The sequence below is a fragment of the Penicillium vulpinum genome (assembly GCF_028829585.1).
Source record: "Penicillium vulpinum strain IBT 29486 chromosome Unknown utg000003l_segment0_segment0, whole genome shotgun sequence".
Lineage (NCBI taxonomy): Eukaryota > Fungi > Ascomycota > Eurotiomycetes > Eurotiales > Aspergillaceae > Penicillium > Penicillium vulpinum.
In genome coordinates this window covers 6,493,614-6,511,714 of record NW_026643243.1, presented here as the reverse complement: position 1 = coordinate 6,511,714, position 18,101 = coordinate 6,493,614, and the positions used below count along the sequence as shown (strand labels likewise).

At 49.7% G+C, this 18,101-nt stretch overlaps 6 protein-coding genes across 6 annotated transcripts; 2 read left to right on the top strand and 4 right to left on the bottom strand.

The window, feature by feature from the left end:
* Window positions 1–671: 671 nt before the first annotated feature.
* Window positions 672–2,633, bottom strand: N7479_007493 (uncharacterized protein; the record flags this gene model as incomplete). Its single annotated transcript, XM_057255187.1, has 1 exon — window positions 672–2,633. The coding sequence occupies one exon, from the start codon at window positions 2,631–2,633 to the stop codon at window positions 672–674; it is 1,962 nt and encodes a 653-aa protein (XP_057109049.1).
* Window positions 2,634–3,938: 1,305 nt separating this feature from the next.
* erg13 (hydroxymethylglutaryl-CoA synthase) lies at window positions 3,939–5,439 on the bottom strand (the record flags this gene model as incomplete). The annotated part of the gene is made up of 3 exons (XM_057255186.1): window positions 3,939–5,161; window positions 5,219–5,321; window positions 5,380–5,439. 3 exons carry the CDS (start codon window positions 5,437–5,439, stop codon window positions 3,939–3,941), a joined length of 1,386 nt encoding a protein of 461 aa, XP_057109048.1.
* A 1,298-nt stretch (window positions 5,440–6,737) lies between these two features.
* On the top strand, window positions 6,738–9,378 carry N7479_007491 (M28 family metallopeptidase; the record flags this gene model as incomplete). Its single annotated transcript, XM_057255185.1, has 2 exons — window positions 6,738–9,140; window positions 9,196–9,378. The coding sequence occupies 2 exons, from the start codon at window positions 6,738–6,740 to the stop codon at window positions 9,376–9,378; spliced, it is 2,586 nt and encodes an 861-aa protein (XP_057109047.1).
* A 564-nt stretch (window positions 9,379–9,942) lies between these two features.
* N7479_007490 (uncharacterized protein) lies at window positions 9,943–12,127 on the bottom strand (the record flags this gene model as incomplete). The annotated part of the gene is made up of 5 exons (XM_057255184.1): window positions 9,943–10,320; window positions 10,416–10,704; window positions 10,774–11,149; window positions 11,214–11,923; window positions 11,979–12,127. The coding sequence occupies 5 exons, from the start codon at window positions 12,125–12,127 to the stop codon at window positions 9,943–9,945; spliced, it is 1,902 nt and encodes a 633-aa protein (XP_057109046.1).
* Window positions 12,128–12,295: 168 nt separating this feature from the next.
* Window positions 12,296–14,023, top strand: N7479_007489 (alpha-keto acid decarboxylase family protein; the record flags this gene model as incomplete). Its single annotated transcript, XM_057255183.1, has 1 exon — window positions 12,296–14,023. The coding sequence occupies one exon, from the start codon at window positions 12,296–12,298 to the stop codon at window positions 14,021–14,023; it is 1,728 nt and encodes a 575-aa protein (XP_057109045.1).
* A 379-nt stretch (window positions 14,024–14,402) lies between these two features.
* N7479_007488 (DUF1765 domain-containing protein) lies at window positions 14,403–17,796 on the bottom strand (the record flags this gene model as incomplete). Its single annotated transcript, XM_057255182.1, has 2 exons — window positions 14,403–16,944; window positions 16,997–17,796. 2 exons carry the CDS (start codon window positions 17,794–17,796, stop codon window positions 14,403–14,405), a joined length of 3,342 nt encoding a protein of 1,113 aa, XP_057109044.1.
* Between the last annotated feature and the right edge of the window lie 305 nt (window positions 17,797–18,101).

Below are 18,101 nucleotides of genomic sequence, written 5' to 3'. Positions count from 1 at the left end.
CGGGTTTGATAGGCTAAGGTCTCTGAGGACCTTAAGAGTCTCTTCCATCATTTTCGATTTATCAATTGAGCATTTCCAATGTAGACTTGAAGATAAATCTTTGATTTCGGGCCAACAGCGTTCCATGCGCCGTGCGAAGCATATGACAAAGAGCTCATGAACTTAGAAGTGAGGCTTCACGATCTTTATTGTATCAAGTAGATTTAAAATACATATATATCGTATACTTATCAAGTCAAGGAGTTGATCTTTCCATCTGTATTGGGGGCTAAACAACAAATGAGGCTCTCCCAGTGAACCAGGTGGACATGCTATTGCAGGGTCAGCAGAACAGGCTGTCTCTATCCGAAATTATGCAGAGTGAGGGTAATTTCGACTTAAAACCACGCGATCTAGGTACTAAAAAAAAGGAAAGTTGGCTAAGTCTGCCCAGGTGGTTTGGGGATTGGTACAATATTTTCTACACGTCTCATATACTTAGAAAATACAAAAAAGAAAAGAAATTATATTATAAGAAAGAGAATATTTGCAAGGGGAATAGCAAAGCACCAAAAGCCGCCAAAAGAAAAAGAAAAGAAAAGAAAAGTAAGAGAAACAAAACAGAATATAGTCAAAACTCCAAAGCCCATAAAACCCAAACTACTGCGCCTACACGAAAAACACATCAAATATTATTTATGCCATTTCTTCGTCTTCGTCCCAGGCTTCGCCCTAGAGGCACCTCCCTCCCTCCGATGCCAAGGATCCGAAGGCCAAACCCATCCCCTTACCCTCTTAGCATCCCTCTTCTCCCCAATCTGCGGTTCAGGAATCCACTTATCCTTCGGCTCCGCCAGAATCCTCTGACGGGTCATCGCACCAGGTCCGCCAACGTTGAGGTGGGCAGAAGGCTGATGCGGAAGCGGCACCGACTTCGAGAGCATCAACAAGAAATACAGCCCCAGCCCCGCCGTCATAGCCGGCAGTCCATCCTCACCCAGCTCTGGGTCCGATGAGCCGTAGAGCGAGGGGAGCGACGAGCCCGACGACGACGAGAAAGAGCGCGCGCTGATGGGCGTTGTGAGCGGGGCGTCGCGCGCGTGTGCGTGTGCATATGCGCTCCCCGCAGCATCAGTTGCTGCTTCTGCTGCTGTCTTGAGCGGGATTGACGCTGCAATCTCCAAGTACCCGAAGTAGGGGACGTCGTCACCGATGTCGCAGCCTGCTCGCACGCAGACGAGCTCGATCTCGGTGATTATGAAGCCGTAGCGGCAGGAGTGTTCGCGCATGCAGCGCTGGAGGTGGGCGAGTCCGTTGAGGTATTCTACGCGTCTGTGCGGGGCTTCGTTGCGCATACCGGTGTTCCAGCGGTCGAAGCTTTTCACGATGCCGACTAGTCGGCCGCGCGGGAGACCGGCGCTTGTTTGCTCGGTGTCTGAGAGGTAGTTTGCTAGGAAGTGCGGGTGGCCGTGGTTTTTGTGGCCTGTGTTGCGGACGTCTGGCGCAGCGTAGAGTTGGAGGTGGTCTTTGCCCTGGGAGACGGCCAGGGCGGCATTTACGCGTGGTGCGTAGAGGTCGCGGATTAGGCTCACTAGGTCGTGCTCGGATTCTGGCGCTAGGCTCGCTGAGGGGGCGGCCACGTGCGGTGTGAGCTCTGCTGGGATTTCGGTCTTCAGGAGCTGGGTCAGTCGGCTGTCCAGGGAGTCGAATGTCGCCAGTGAGAAGGAGCTCCAGCTGCGCAGGTTGCGGATGTCCCACCAGAAGTAATCGTGTAGGCCGCGAGTTGGAACCACGCTCACATTGCGGACTAGGCTGATTGGTTGGATTGGTAGGGTCAGATATGACAGCAGAGTTGTGGTCCGCGGAGGCAGATCTTCCTGGGGACTGAGTAAGGCTGGCGAATGCTGGACAGTCGATGCCTGGCGATAGTTATATTGAGGAGTTGGCACTGTCAATGGAGTTTGCGCGCCTATAGGAGAATGCTGGCCTCCCACTCTTCGGGAGTATGATGAGTATGGCATAATGTTTGGAGTGACCGGGGTGACCGGGGTGGTCGGGGTCGTCTGGGCCTGCATTTGAGGCACATATTTTGGTAGCTCCTGGTATGTGGGATAACCAAATCGAGCCAAACTGGCGGCGTCGACGACAGATGCTGACACCGAGCGTGAGTGACCTCCTCCTGATTTGCGTTTATACGAAGGGGTGATGGTCACGGGGGATGACAAGGCAGAGAAGCTGCCCGGTGCAGTCATTGGCGCTGGTGAGATGGGAGATGCCAATGTCAAGCGGTCCACGGCATCGCGTGTGCGACGGCCGGTGGATGGCCGCACCGGTGGGTAAGGGATAAATCCAGGCGGGTTCCGTGTATTGGACAGAACCCGGGGGTGACGAACAGGCCCGCTAGCAGACACTGGCTCGATCACAATATCTTGAGGTCGGATCTTGGGCAATAGCTTTGGGCCATGATGATGTCTGGTTGGCGACGTGGTAGGACTGGTATTTCCAGTCATGGTCGACCAGGGAGATGACTCGTTTGAATAAACAGAAGAATTGGAGGCATGACGGCTATGCCCAGAGCCGAAGTCGATATATTCCTCAAGGGAAAGACGCGGCGGTGTCGACGGCCTAAAGCGAGCAGAATCGACAGCAGACATGATAGAGAAGGTGTTGATTATGTAGGTGTGTGTATCACCAATAATAATCTATCATAAGAGTAACCAATGAATAAAGGAACTGATGTCTTGTTGACCAAGTCGTTCAGAAGGGCATGATCCAGACGGAGGATGTTGGGATATTAAATGCACATCGACAGAGTCTCAAACAGCCAAGCTTGATGCATATAAAAAGATTGTCTGACGAACCCTAGCGGATCTAGGAAAGATGAAACATGGAGAAGAGCCCCATTGTAACGCCTACGGAGCCTGGGAATCTTTTTTTGGGATCCTAGTCTCCGATCAGAGCCACTTCCATTCGATGAAACACAAAACTGCCGACATTGCGCCTGAAGGACAAGCATGTTGAGCAATAAGGCCCTTGAAACTGCCCCTCCGAGGGGTTCTAGTCCGGGATAGTGCGGTTTCATCGGACTGTCGCGCGTTAAGATGTTACTATATTTTGCATTTTCTTCAATATAAATCTTCAGATTCCCTAAGATGGTTAGCTTGATGCATGATTGTCAAGGTGTTCTAAAAAAGGCAACAATTAAGTCACATTTTCTAGGTAATTAGCGGACTTGTTGGTGATTGTCCCTGCCTAAGGACTCGCGGGGTCAGCGGTTAAGGGTTCCAAGAAAGTAAATAGATAAAAATAGCCATCGGGGTTATGGACTGTGTGATTCCAAGGGTCTAAATAGAGTAAAAAGGTCTCTTTGAAGGGAAGGTACCTGCTCTAGATGCGCCAGTGGCCGAATGTGATATCGAAGTCGGCGGTTACATGTATGGGATGAGTTTGAAGTACGCGCCGAGCACCGGCGTCGTATGCAGTGATTGGATAACTCCGACCTTGAAACTGAGAAATGTCCCATAATTAGCAACAATTAATGCAGTTGATAGAGAAGTTCATCCAAGAGACAATCTGAAAAGAGGTTGAAGTTAAACCGGGGTGATCATCACATAACCGCGCATTGACCCCTAGGGGTGTTTCACTCGAGTTAATGTACATTGTATAGTAGTTAATATCGACTTTTTAGTACAAGGGTTATTTGAAATTTCATCTCATTAATTGTTTTAATTATTTCATAACATTCATTTCATGTGGGGTCAAAATGATTAAAAAAACACCCAACCGAAAAAAAAGAGTAAAAAAAGGAAAGAAAAAAAGGGGGGGGGAAGGTCTCTCTCAAAAGATCCTGTGGTCTATGCACCTTGGACAAAAAAACACTCAAAACGCTCGGGGGAATCTCTCTGCACCGTCTAAACAACAGATCGAACGGTAAAGGCAATCGCAGAAAATCAAACTTTTTAAGCCTTGATCTCGTACTTGCGGCGGAACATGTCATCCACCTCAGTCAGGTAGTAGACACCGGATCCAATAGTCTCGGTGTTACCAGAAGGCTTGAAGTTCTTCTTCAGGTGAGCGTGCTCACGGAGCTTGCACATGTCGTCGTAAGCAGCAGGCTCGAGGATAGTGCGGGCATTGAGACGGTTCTGGAGGTCAAGCTTCTCAACCATGGTGGACACATCGCCGACGATATTGGCGCTGAACATAGAGCTGGCAAGACCGGAACCGTAGCTGAACAGACCGATGCGCTTGGGCTCCTTAGGATCGAAGGCGATGTTGCTGAGCAGAGCAGCCAAACCGGCGTAAACGGTGGCAGTGTACATGTTACCACACTGGGTGGCGACCTGGAGACCAGGGTTGACACGCTCGGCGAAACGCTTCTTGGTCAGGCCCATGAAGGTCTTCTCAACAACCTTGTCGGTAAGAGACTTCTCATAGTCGAGGTCGCGGAGCTCGGGGGCAACCTCAGCGAAAGCGGGGTGGGAGGGGTTGGCCAGGAAGTCATTATAGAGCATACGAGCGTAGGACTTCTGGACGAGCTTGCAGGTAGGGGCGTGGAACAGAATGTAGTCGAAGCGGTCTAGGGGACTAGCGGACTCATCGGTGGCACCGTTGGCACTGTTGGCACCGTTCGCCTGGGCCTTCAGGAACTTCTCACGGGTGTCATATGCCTTGTAGCAGGCATCGACAGCCTCAGTGTAGCATCTAAGAGAGTAGTGACCATCGACAACGGGGTACTCGCTAGTGAGGTCGGGCTTGTAGAAATCGTAGGCGTGGGTGAGGTATGAGGCACGAAGACCGGCCTCGAAGACAATAGGGGCATCAGGGCCAATGACCATGGCAACGCAGCCAGCACCACCAGTGGGGCGGGCAGCACCAGCGGCGTACAGAGCAATATCACCGCAGACGACAATGGCATCACGGCCATCCCAGGCGGAAGACTCGAGCCAGTTGATGCTGTTGAAGACAGCGTTGGTACCACCGTAGCAGGCGTTGACATTGTCGACACCCTCAATGTTGGTGTTTCCGTGAGGAGCGAAAAGCTGCATGAGAACGGACTTGACGGACTTAGACTTGTCCAAAAGGGTCTCAGTGCCAACCTCAAGTCTTCCAATGGACTTGGGGTCGATGTTGTATTTGTTCATGAGGGAGGAGAGGACGGTGAGGGACATGGAGTAGATATCTACCGAGAAAGATTAGCTGATTGCTCTTGTCTTTTAGAGTCTGCCAGTGTACATACCCTCACGGTCATCACAGAAGCTCATCTTAGTCTGTCCGAGACCGATGGTGTACTTTCCAGCAGAGACACCATCGTACTTCTCCAAGTCGACCTGGTCAACACACTACAATTGACATATTAGTATAAGTTCTAGGATGAAAATATGCACATGGAACACTAACCTGAGTAGGGAAGTAGACCTCAATGGCCTTGATGCCGATGTTTTGGGGACGAGCAGCCATAGTGGGGGTTATGGAGGGGCAACTTGAGGAAGAGACAAAGGTGAAGGAAGATTGAAGGGAGATGAGGGATAAGAAGATGAAGGTTAGGATTATAAGAGAAAGACCGAACCTTGGAAGAGAAGGCGATTGATATAAGAATGAAAAGGAGTCTGTGTACTCGGTTCTACCGTGTACGATCTGTCACTTATTATTTTTTTTTTTTTTTTTTCCTTCTCTTTTTTCTACTAAGTGGGGGAGATCTTCCCTTTTCTTTTGGACCTTTTTCGTTTTTAAACTGTTCCTTTGGGCCGGATAATTGCCTAGGAGATCTATCATTGGGTATATATACTGAAGCTATATAGTTTTTTTACTCTGTATAGCCCGTGGATCACATGTTACCCGTGAACTTCAACCTTGCAACTTCAATAACACAGAACACTATTACACCAAATAGTAAATAGTAAATAGTAAATGGTAAACGAAACATGTAATTTAGTTACTCCGTGTAACTAAATACCTGTTCTATTCTACGTGGCGTTTAATAAAAAAGCCTCAAACATCTATAAGCTACGGTGTAGAACTGAGTCTGCCATCTTATCGATCTCTTGTCTCCACTACGGAATATCCTGGCCTTCAAATGTTGGTTTAATATTCTTTAATATCCTTATTAATATCTACAAGATCTTCCTTTTCTCCGACTTATATTGTATATACCGGTGTGGAGGACTTGAAAGTGGCATCACTTCGGAACTCTTGGATTGTTCTTATGAAACTTGCTCTACAAATATTCGTTATATTGGAGTCTCATATCAGTTTCAGTCTTCTTTGACTATATTACTCTGATACATCTATACATACATATATATATATATATATATACTGCTGATCTTCAAAGATATCTTTGGTGTGAGGGTATGTAGCATAATGGAGAACATCTGCATGACACTGCATTTCCAAGGTCCAACACGGAGATATATATATACAAAAAGAAGAGATCACCAAATATATCTTGATAAGAATATATTCTAATATTGTCACATTGTCATAGTATAAAACATTGCCAATGCTCGAATGCCCCAATGCCATCCATGATGTGTAATGCAGGTTGCCAAGCGCGGGTCACTCTCACTCCGGGGGGCGTCTGCCTATCTTCTGTGTCTCTCCTATACAACTCCCATTGAATTCTGGACATACTTATCTATCGGCATATGATGTCGGACGTCGCTCATTTCCCAATTTCCTACAGATCATGATCCCCCGGATCTCCGCACCCGCGCTACACCTTTATTACTGCTCTCCGGAGCCCCGTATCTCCCACAATGGGCGACGAGAAGTTTGACTATCAGGCTGTCCCTATCCCTTCTTACGCTGAAGCCACTGGCCAACCCTCCTCCTCCCGATCCGACCTCGGCGATGGAACAGATGTTGAACGACAGGGGCTACTCGGTCGCGATCATGCCTCCACCCGAGGCTACCATCCACCAACCGTGGAATCGGCGCGCTCCAGCCTCGATGACCTAGAGTCATTGACCTCACACTCAAACCGAGAGTCCGTAGAGGAGCTACGAAGGGAACTAGATCAAATGGATGTGGATGATTCGGCATCGGCCTCCTTGACCGGCAGACACGCCCCTCTACGACAACGTTTTTCCAAGCAGCTATCGAGTCTGAGTCGTACACTGTCTGCCATACAACGACCCTTCCAACGATATATGCCCAATTTTCGTTTCCGCTTCACGATAAACCTTGGCGACACGAGGGCACGCTTAAAAGATCAGGGATGCATCATGCTTCTCCGGGTCTTCGCTCTTTTACTGGTGGTCACCCTAGTGTATGTGTTCTTTATCGCGGATGTCTTCAATATCAACAGTCGCATGTCCATGGGTCAGTCCTATAGCGCTGCCTCCGTCGAGAACTTCATCCAAGGTCACATCAACGAGACCAATATTGCCGAAAACTTGCGACGAATCACCAACTACACCCACGTAGCTGGCACCGAAGGTGGCTTTGCGCTATCACAATTGATCGAACAAGAGTTTGAGAAAGCAGGGTTCGATGAAGTGTCGCGGGAGGAATTCCAGGTCTACCTCAACTATCCACGCAAGGATGGGAGGAGAGTCGCAATCATCGATCCGCCCAGTCTAGCTTGGGAGGCGAAACTCGAAGAGGACAATGCCAAGGACCTGGTCTTTCATGGACATTCGAAATCTGGCAATGTCACTGGGCACCTGGTGTACGCTAACTTCGGATCCCGAGAAGATTTCAAGCTGCTCGCAGACAAAGGAATTTCACTCAATGGCTCGATTGCTTTGGTCCGTTACTATGGGACTGAATCCAACCGCGCATTGAAAGTCAAGGCCGCCCATATGGCCGGAGCTGCTGGCTGTATCATCTACTCCGATCCCGCTCAGGACGGATTTGTCCAAGGCCCGGTTTTCCCGGATGGACGGTACATGCCAAGCGATGGCGTCCAAAGAGGCGATGTTAGTATAGTGTCGGAGATAATTGGTGATGTTCTCAGCCCTGGATGGGCATCCACTCCGGGAGAAAAGCACCGTTTATCTCCCGAAGACAATCCCGCCTTACCTAAGATTCCCAGTCTCCCACTCGCTTGGCGCGATGCACAGGTACTTTTGCAGGGCCTCAAAGGCCACGGCTCCAAGGTACCACAGGAATGGGTGGGTGGGGTTCCCAAGGTAGAAGAGTGGTGGACTGGTGACCAGGGCTCCCCGGTCGTTCATCTGATGAACCTGCAAGATGAAGTAGAGCGGCAACCTATCTACAACATCCACGGCAGGATCATCGGAATGGACGAGCGTGATAAAAAAATTATTGTTGGCAATCACCGAGATTCGTGGTGCACGGGCGGCGTTGACCCTGGAAGTGGCACTGCTACTCTCCTAGAGGTTGTACGGGCCTTTGGCGAGTTGCTCACCTATGGATGGCGGCCGCTTCGCACCATTGAATTTGTCAGTTGGGATGGAGAGGAGTACAATTTGATTGGCTCAACAGAATATGTCGAAAAGGAGATTGATGATCTCCGTGCGAATGCGTTTGCCTACTTAAATGTCGACGTGGCCGTTTCTGGACCCGATTTCGGTGTGTCTGCGTCGCCCGTTTTTGAGCGCGCCGTGATGCAAGCTATGGGTCGTGTCTCGGACCCATATGCGAACGCGACACTGAAAGACCTTTGGGATCAAAAGGGATCAAAGATCACCCCACTTGGCGCTGGAAGTGATTATGTTGCATTCCAGGATATCGCCGGCACTTCGAGCATTAACTTTGGGTTTTTCGGCGGCCCCTTTCCATCCCACAGCTGCTATGAAACGTATGACTGGATGGTTAAGTTTGCCGACCCCGATTTCCAATACTCCAAAGCCCTGGCTCAATTCTGGGGGCTCCTTCTGCTTGACCTTTCGGAGAGCCCCATGCTGCCATTTGACCTAGAAGTCTACGGTGACTCCATTGGCGGATGGGTCAAAGACTTGGACGAATTTGCCAAATCAAAGAAGGCCGAGGTAGACATGCAACCTATGTTCAAGGCTGCGATCGAGATGAAAACCAATGCTGTTACATTCGAGTCCTGGACCAAGACCTGGCACGAAACTGTGTGGGGTATGGGTGGGTATGAAAGCAATGTCATGGCAGTCCAGCGGGTGAACCATAATGTTCGAATGGCTGCCTTTGATACCAATCTACTTGACTTAGAAGAAGGCGGAGGTGTAAGTCGACATTCTGCTTGATTCATCCCTCAGCCCTAGCTAACAACCTGTACAGATCCCCAACCGTACACAATTCCGACACGTCATCTTTGGTCCAGAGCTGTGGTCCAGTTCTGACGTCTCGCTCTTCCCTGCTATCCGCGACAGTATCAACACAGGTAATTGGACGTTAACCCAATATTGGATCGACCGTGTTGCCAATATCATCCACCAAGCCAGCGACAAGCTGCTACACTAATGTATTCTATCCTTCAGCCCTTTTCCTACTTGTCTTTCTTTCAGCCATGCTTCATCCATGCCTATCGGATTGATTCTTTTGATACGTTCTAAACGAGCATTGTACAGCCCGACACCTGCTAGGTTGTCGGGATACCTTTATACCTGCATTTTGGGAACTTCTTTCATGTCCATCATATACCATGCATGGCTTGAGCTCATACGGGACACGGCACATTGTTCTTCTGTCGGTTCCATTGGTCGGGTCACCCCCGCTTTTCTCTTGAATGTATCTAGTTTCTCATCCTTGTCCCGAGGGACCGGCGTTCATATGGGGATATATCACATTTCATACCTAGCTTTTCAAGAGGGTTTCCACCCTCCAGTCCACATGGTTTGCTTGCTCACCCCAAGTGTTCAGCCCTTTAGGGTAGTCACTGATTTTTCCGGAGCAAACATTCTGTCTAGTTAGGAGTCAGTTTTGCAGCCTTCTAGTGTAGAAATCTTGAAAAAGTTTACTTACAGGGAGGAGGTAGCATTATGGTGCTCATACACGGGTATCATAAAATATCACAATTCCGTCAAACTAAACAGGAGGCAAAGAAGGCTCAATCGCCAACAAAGACGGATGATCCGCCAGACTTTGCCAAAACCCAGCCTCGAAATCCCATAAATCCTGACTCAACAACGTCGCCCACTCATCATTCCCCTCAACCCCTGCCATTTCAGGCAGGGACTGCGCCGGGTCCGAATGAGTCGAGTCTAGAAACCGCTGAATAGTCCGCGTAACCTTGGAAAGCAACGCATAGTTCGGATCTCCGGCTTTAACAATCGTCCCGATCTGCACCTCTGCTACAAACACACTGAGATCTTGTAATGACCGTGTCCGATGCGCTCGTGGCATGTGCTGTTTCAACATGGCCAGAAGCATTATCCCCGCAGCGGGGAGACCGTAGTACGCGACCTAGTTAGCAACGTATGTTAGTTGAATGCTTGCAATTCAGGGGATTTTATAGACAGGGTATGGAATATAAACTATCCAGTCAATTACATGCATACCTTCCAAATAAGACCCGTCCCAGAATTAGTGAGCTGATCCCGCAGCAGAATAATCTCCACAACGAGCGTGAGCATCTGACCCGCCGTCTCGATGATCGGAAGATCAGGCTCGTTTGGTGATTTAAGAAGTAAAAGGCGGAGCAAGAATAGCACATGTAAGTGGTGCAGTCGTACGCCGGCAACGAAATCTCGCTCGAACGGCCCTTGCGTACAATTCTTCAGACTACTCTCGAGTCGGAAGTGGGCTGGCAGCTGTTGCCACTGCGTCTCTGCTTGACATTGTATCACGCTGTATCATTTCTTGATTAGCCATGGTTTCCGCTGAGATATTTGGTGTGGGGCGTTGCTTTTTGAATACCTTGCTCGTTGCGCACATGACGGATCATGCTTGTCCTGAAGAAGCTCCCAGATTTCCTCCTTTAGCGAGGCGCACAGCGCAGACCACCGTGTATCAGCCCGGTACCCGGGCTCAGCATCTGGGGCCCAGTCTGCCGAGCCTTCTTCTACGTTCGGGCAGGATGGGATCTGGAAGTGGCAGAAGCGTTTGTTCATTCGCGGTGGGCGACCGAGGAATATTGCTATGTTCTTGTCTGCGGAGTAAATGCGCGCGAAGGCTGTTTTGCGTAGTTCTTTGAGGAATGGTGGGAGTCCTGCTTTTATTTCGATGTTCTCGTGGTAGCCTAGGGCAAATGTGGAGGATATCGCGTCCCCTAGTTTACGCCAGGAACGGTAGCCTTCAAGAGATTAACACAGGGTTAAGTAGAGGTAGCAATTGTAGATGGATAGCTGGTGACTTACTCTGATCTCCATCCACGTAAGAATGGACGATAAAGTTTTCGTATTGCATGATCAGTTGTAGATCATTCAGGCAATCTAGAGAGAGGGATATCTCCAATGCAAAGTCACATAGTTTGGTGCATAGTCTTCGGAGTGTGTACTGCTCCTTTTCAGTAGTATATAAGGATGGAAAGAATGCAATGTCAATCGTCGCGCGACTAACAGCAGCAAAGAATATCCCTAACGTCTCCCAGCGAGAATTGTGATTTAGGAATTGAGCCGAGAAACCAGCCAGGTCAGAGGTATCATTGAAATGCAGCGGTTGGGCCGAGTTTTGCAAGAGACGTCTTGCATAGACCAGATGCCAGTTATCATCGTGATAGGTGAATAATTGGCTCACACTCTGAGCACATTGGTCAACGAAGGGCTCTGCCAGGGCCAGGTTGGCTCCTTTAGCTAGCCAGAACATGACGAGGTCTTTCATGGCGAACAACTTGTATGTTGTCAAGATATGTTTGAGAATATCTGCACCTTGTAGGACCAGATGGTTGTCCCCAAATAAGTCCGAGTGCAGATCCTCTGGAACTGCCTGATGACTACCGTGGCCATGGTCTCCGTCCGGAGTGATGTGCTTGAATATAGCTGCATGGCTAGACGACCCTAGATACCCAGGATTGGGGTATGGATTACGTCTTGGGTTAAATGATGGCGATTCATCTGCTGAACCAAGGCTGCAAATATATAATTAGACAATTTGAATGCAGGCTAGGCAAGTATAAAACCGACCTTTGCTTCTCGACTCTTTTCCTCTTAAAGGGCGTAGTCCGATAGATACAAATGCCCTTGCTAGCACTACAACGCGTACAAACGGGCAGCTGATGATCGCATGCCAATTTAGCCTTTCTACAGGCTTCACAGGCAGCCAGACGCGACATGGCTGCTCTGGCGGAGTTTCGCCCGCTAGTGGGGATAAATAGTGAAGTCGGCTAACAACGGCGAGATCGGAGTGTCGGCGTGTCGGCGTATCGGCGATAAGATGCGGGGATCTCCCCATCTATAAATACTCGTGTTTGTTCTTCTCCAACTCCAATATCACATTCATTATGACTCAAGACATAAAGCTCGCAGACTACCTGTTCACCCGGTTGCGCCAGCTGGGCGTCGACTCCATGTTCGGCGTCCCTGGTGACTACAACCTTCGCCTATTGGATTTCGTTACACCTGCCGGCCTCCACTGGGTGGGCAACTGCAATGAACTCAACGCCGCCTACGCGGCAGACGGATACGGTCGCATTAAGGGCCTGTCTGCACTGATCACTACCTATGGAGTTGGCGAGCTGTCCGCTATCAACGGTATTGCAGGCGCCTATGCCGAGAACACACCTGTGTTACACATTGTCGGATCTCCACCACGCCCACTCCAGAGCGCGCGCACATTTATGCACCACACTTTCTCAGATGGCGACTATCGTCGCTTTGCAAATATGTCGAAGCATGTCACTGCAGCCCAGGCTAGGCTAGAAGATGCTGCTACGGCGCCGGACAGGATCGACTATGTCCTGCGCCAGGCGTTAATCCACAGCCGTCCGGTCTACCTCGAATTCCCTGATGATATGCCCGATGTGCTGGTGTCAGCTGCAAATTTGGAAACAAAGATCTGCATCCCCAAACCACCAAGTTCCGCCCAAGAGCCCCAGGTGCTGGCTCGCATCCTGGAGAGAGTATACAGTGCCAAGCGTCCTTTCATCTTTGTGGACGGAGAAAGCACAGGTCTCGGTATCGTCGACCAGCTCGATGCTCTGATCAAAGCAACCAACTGGCCTACATGGACAACCGTGTACGGCAAGGGCTTAGTCAACGAGCAGCTGCCAAATGTGTACGGACTGTACGCGTCAGCCTTTGGCGACAAGCCAGCGCAGGAGTACTTCGAAGAAGCAGACCTGATCCTGACATTCGGACCACACAACAGCGATACCAATACCTATTTCTACACATCAATCCCCAAGCCCGCAGTGGCAATCACCTTCTCGGGCAGCACCGTCCAAATCGAGAATGATACCTACCGCGACCTGTCCGCCCGCAACATTCTATCAAACATACTTCAGAACCTCGACTCCACACGCCTAGTCAAGGCCACCGGACCTCCCAAACAAGAAACAACCCTAGCCGACATCAAGAACACAGACCCGCTCGCCCAAAAAAACTTCTACCGCCTGGTAAACCCGCTCTTCCGCGAGGGCGACATAATCCTCACTGAGACAGGCACCGCCGCGCACGGCGGCCGGAACTTTAAATTGCCTGCGAAATCCCGCCTCTTCGGCGCGGTGACTTGGCTCTCCATTGGATTCATGCTCCCAGCAACATTAGGCACCGCGCTAGCGCAGCGCGAGCACAACAAAGGCACGGAAAGCAAGACTCAGACGATATTGTTCATCGGTGACGGGAGTCTGCAGATGACGGCGCAGGAGATCAGCGTGATGATCCGCGAGAAGTTGAATATTATCATTTTTATCATCAATAATGACGGGTATACCATTGAGCGGGTGATCCACGGACGCAAGCAGGTTTACAACGATGTGCCATTCTGGAGACATGCGCAGGCGCTGAATTATTTCGGGGCTGATGAAGAGCATGCTGCGAATAATACTTTTACGGCAAGGACTTGTGGCGAGTTGAAGGATGTGTTGGCCAACGAGCGCATTCAGAATGGGTCTGGAGTGAGGCTTGTTGAGGTGTTCATGGATAGGGAGGATGTACAGGGAGCTTTGCTGTATTTACTGAACAAGCAGCTTGATGAGGAGAAGGAGGCAGAGCGGCAAACCCAGATTTAAAAAGAGAAAAATGATATCACTTTTTACATATGGAAAAATATATATATATATATATATATATATATATATGTTTTACAACGGTTCCCTTGGACGGTAGTTTTGGTCAAGTAGAATGAAGTAGAATGAAGTCTTACTATGATTATTGCGTGTCTCGCTCCTAGTACCACGAAATGAGAAATCCTTGGACGAACAAAATCAGGCTAAGTGAACGCCGATTCCCTATGCTCCAGATCCGCCATGCACACAGTGTGAAACTTGAAGAAACGAAAAAGAAAAATGACCCGAAACAATTTAAAACAGACATCTGCTTGAGCATGTCATGAGTAGTCTATAATTGATCTGTGTTGCTGAGAGAGGATTCTCTCATGTTGAATTGTGTTTATTTGCGGAAGCTTTCAACCCCCAGGGTTGGGGTTTCCACCATGCGATCACTGGGGACGCCCTCGTCACGACGACGGGCGAAAAAGCTATCGCACTCGGAGACAATGTGTGCCCACTCCGCGAGGGCACGGCCTGCATATTTGCTAGCCACAAAATGGTCGTAAGAAGGCCGGGAAGGAAGTTCTGGTAAGGGGGAGTTCTTCGTTGTAGGTGTTCGCGGCCAGGTATCTGAGATAGGTTGTGTAGGAGTATTATGGTCGGTGGTGAGGATTTCTGGTTCTTGTTCATCGTTCTCGAAATCAGACTGGATGGGGTTCTCTGACGCTGTGTCATAATCTGACTTGTCGGGAGAACGTCGATGCTCAACGTGCAATTGGGATGCGACAGGGAGACAAGGGGTGAAAAGACGCTTGTTCTTGGTGGGCCATTGCGGACGATCCATCCATTCCAATGAGAATTTGAAAAAGAATGGCTGGTGAGGAGCTTTGGGGAGCGTGATCTCGTCCATACTGGTTGTCGGAGTTTGTTCGTGTTCATCCATACATTTGCTATCAGTAGTCATTGTTGGGTCGGATATTGCATTCTCAGAGTCCTCGGAACTGCTGCTGCTGGCGCCTTCGCCGGAACGTGCGTTGGAAGAGCTGCCAAACATAGCCTTGAGTATTCCCCACCGCTTTTTAGCTGGTTGACCATCCGAGCCACTGGAGTCGGAGGATCCAGTTCGACGGTGAGACACGAGCTGGTCCGAAGGAACAGGCGGAACAACTCGGTCGAAACTGACAAAAAGATTGACAGGAGGCAGTTGGTTTTCGCATCTGATAATGATGATTCTTCGTCCTGGAGCGGGTGTACAGGGAGCAGAGGATAAAGGAGCTGTCATACTCTCATCAGCTTTAGATTGGAACCCGATGTAATACTCCCAGACTCGTAGGAGTCGATCTGAAAGAATTTCATATATGTTGGAGTCAAGTGATGAGGGTTCAGTATTAAATCGGCCAATCCTCCAGCACAACAAACGATGGAAATAGGCTCGCACCATTGGACTCCAGTGATTGAAGTAGTGGTAGAATACCGACGGATGCAGCAGGAAATCTAGGCAGATGGATGCTTTTCTTTCTTCTGTCGCAGTCCATGTGCCCCAGATACAGAATAGGAAAGAAAATACTCGCACTTCAGTGAGTGAATTGTGGCTCTGCATCATTTGGCGACAAACGTCGAGCCAAAAGCCCCAATCAAACAATTCTGTTTCAATCGACTGGGCGTAACGTGTGATGATTGGAATGACCTCCTCGAGGAAGTCACACAACAAAAAGCATGCGTTATGATCGAAGAGAGATATTTTCTGCGCCGCAGCTTTCATTATGCCACAAAATGACTCGGCGAACAGTAATCGAGCACGATTCGGTTCCACGGAAGATTCAGACAGGAGATCTCTGAGGAGGATGATCAGACGATTCTCTGCCATCGACCGATGACTGTTGCTGCCTCGGAGATGTTGAGTAGAAGCAGAAGCATCTGGCGACTCGATGAAATCATCGAAGGTGATTGCAGCAGCTGTGTGGGGATTGTCGGACCCCTGTTGTGCTGATTGCTTGTAGATTGTTTCCTCCAAAACGAGCAGGAGTTGTGCATGAACCATCAACAACCCAGGTGCCAATATCCGTTTCGCCTTTTCAGTCCCCGGGGGCAAACACTCAGCATACAGAATGTGAATGTACTTGACAAAAACAAAGAACAGATCTGTGTCACGCCCAGCCCATCGTGCGATCCATGGGCGGTTCCAATTAATAGGGGAGGTGTTCAAGGGTAGCTCGGGTTTCTGACGTAGATATCGCAACAGAGGTGCTTGTGAGTGAAACGCTAAGGGGCGGAGAGCTGGTGGAAAGCACAGAGCAAGTTCTTGCGTGTATGCACGCATATCTCCAGTGCGTAACTCGGCCGATTCTGATAAGATGCGTCGAAACGTATTGGGAGGCGTGCACCACAGGCGGACCAGGATCTCAGGCACCCCGGGACAGAAGAAAAAGGCATATGCGCAAACCTTGCCGCAAAAAGCGACCAGGCTAGCTGGTGCATGTCTCATGGACATTCGTTCGACCACAAATGCCATCTGAGAGAGCAGGTTTTGGATAAAGATGTTTCGGATGTTGTGATGAATCGATTCAACCAGGAAATCCGAACCCGAGGAGCCTGAGCCATCCGATGTTTCGGACACTGAAGTTGACGCATACTTCAATGAATCCGTAGGCCCACTGCCATGCTGGGCCGTAGGAAATGGGATGCGCCATTCCGGTCGAGCCATGATTCCCACGACAGCTTCCAGAAACACAGGTCTATCTGTTCCCGATATTGACTGGTTATGCTTACCATTCAGCATTTCCAGCATCCCAATCCACCATTTGTTGAGAATATTGACCCGACGATCCAGGTCTTCTGGTCTGAGGTTCTTGCATGATGCGTGTAGGTGATGGCGGCCGAGAAAAGGGAGGAGCGAAGTACGGATAACGTTGGCTTTCAGCGAGCTAGATTTGGCTTGAAACCTATTCTTTGGTCAACGGTTGTAATTTGAATAGCTAAGATGATTGCACATACTTTTGGAAATCCGCTTCCAGGCCACGAAAGATACCCCAAAGCTCGTCCTTTTGACGTGTATGATCAGTGCCAGAATTCGCATACGCCGCAGCAGTTTCTGCAGCTCCCTTGGGCATAGGCGGTAAGACTGGAGTAGAAACGGAAAGTGATGCTGTGAACTTTTCGAACGAGGACCGGTGCCGTAGCGAATTTCCAGACGGACTGCTTGGAGAGCCTGAACTGTCTTCGGAGCCCTTAGCTACAACAGCCAGCATTGGCCGGCGCGGGCGTTTGTAGAGAATCGTTCGCCGGCGGGAGGGTTGTGTCTGATCATCTTCTGTTTTCCGACCACTGAATCGAGTTGGGGATTGGGAATCTTGTTGCTTAGATCGTTTCGCTGATGGGGACGGAGATCGGGAGGACGAGCCCCACGGTTTCCGCGCAAGGCTAACTATCCGTCCGGACATTGATCGGCTTTTGGATGGCCTCGCAGCGGGCTCCGGTGCCCTCGTTTCGGGCACATGTGAATTTGTATTCTTCAAATCCTCCGACGATGACAGCGTGAAACGTGAGATGGAGGTTGGTTTCGACTTCTCCTTGGAGCGAAGAGAGGTTCGGCGGAGAATGTCCTTCCCCGCAGCCACTGTTTCTTTTGTTGGTGATTCTGCCAAGGTCGGAACAGCACAATCGGAAAATGTACGTCTTAAACTGGGTTCTGTTGTGGTTTGACTGGGAAGATCGGTATAACTGGCGGCACGCGAGAGCTCGGGCTTCTGGTCATCGTTCATGTATCTCGGTGTCTCGGGGAGGGGCGAAGACATTGTCCAGGGGGTCAATAGGGAGCAGATTCGGTTATTGAGGGGGGTTATTAGTTCATTTCCCCTTAAATGTCAGGATTCTGAGCGTAGAAGAGACCAGCTCCTCTGTGCACCAGGAAGTTCCGGGTCGAAGTGGTCAGGCACGCTGCATCTGGGGGAAGGGCAAACAAGACACAATCACAATGCTGAAATGCTTGGAGAGAAAAGTTCAGGGAACAAGAGGGATATAGAGAAATAGAGAGACAAGACAATATCCAGGAATAAAGCAGTTCGGGGGTGGATAGATCGTCTATGCAGCCGCTTAGAAG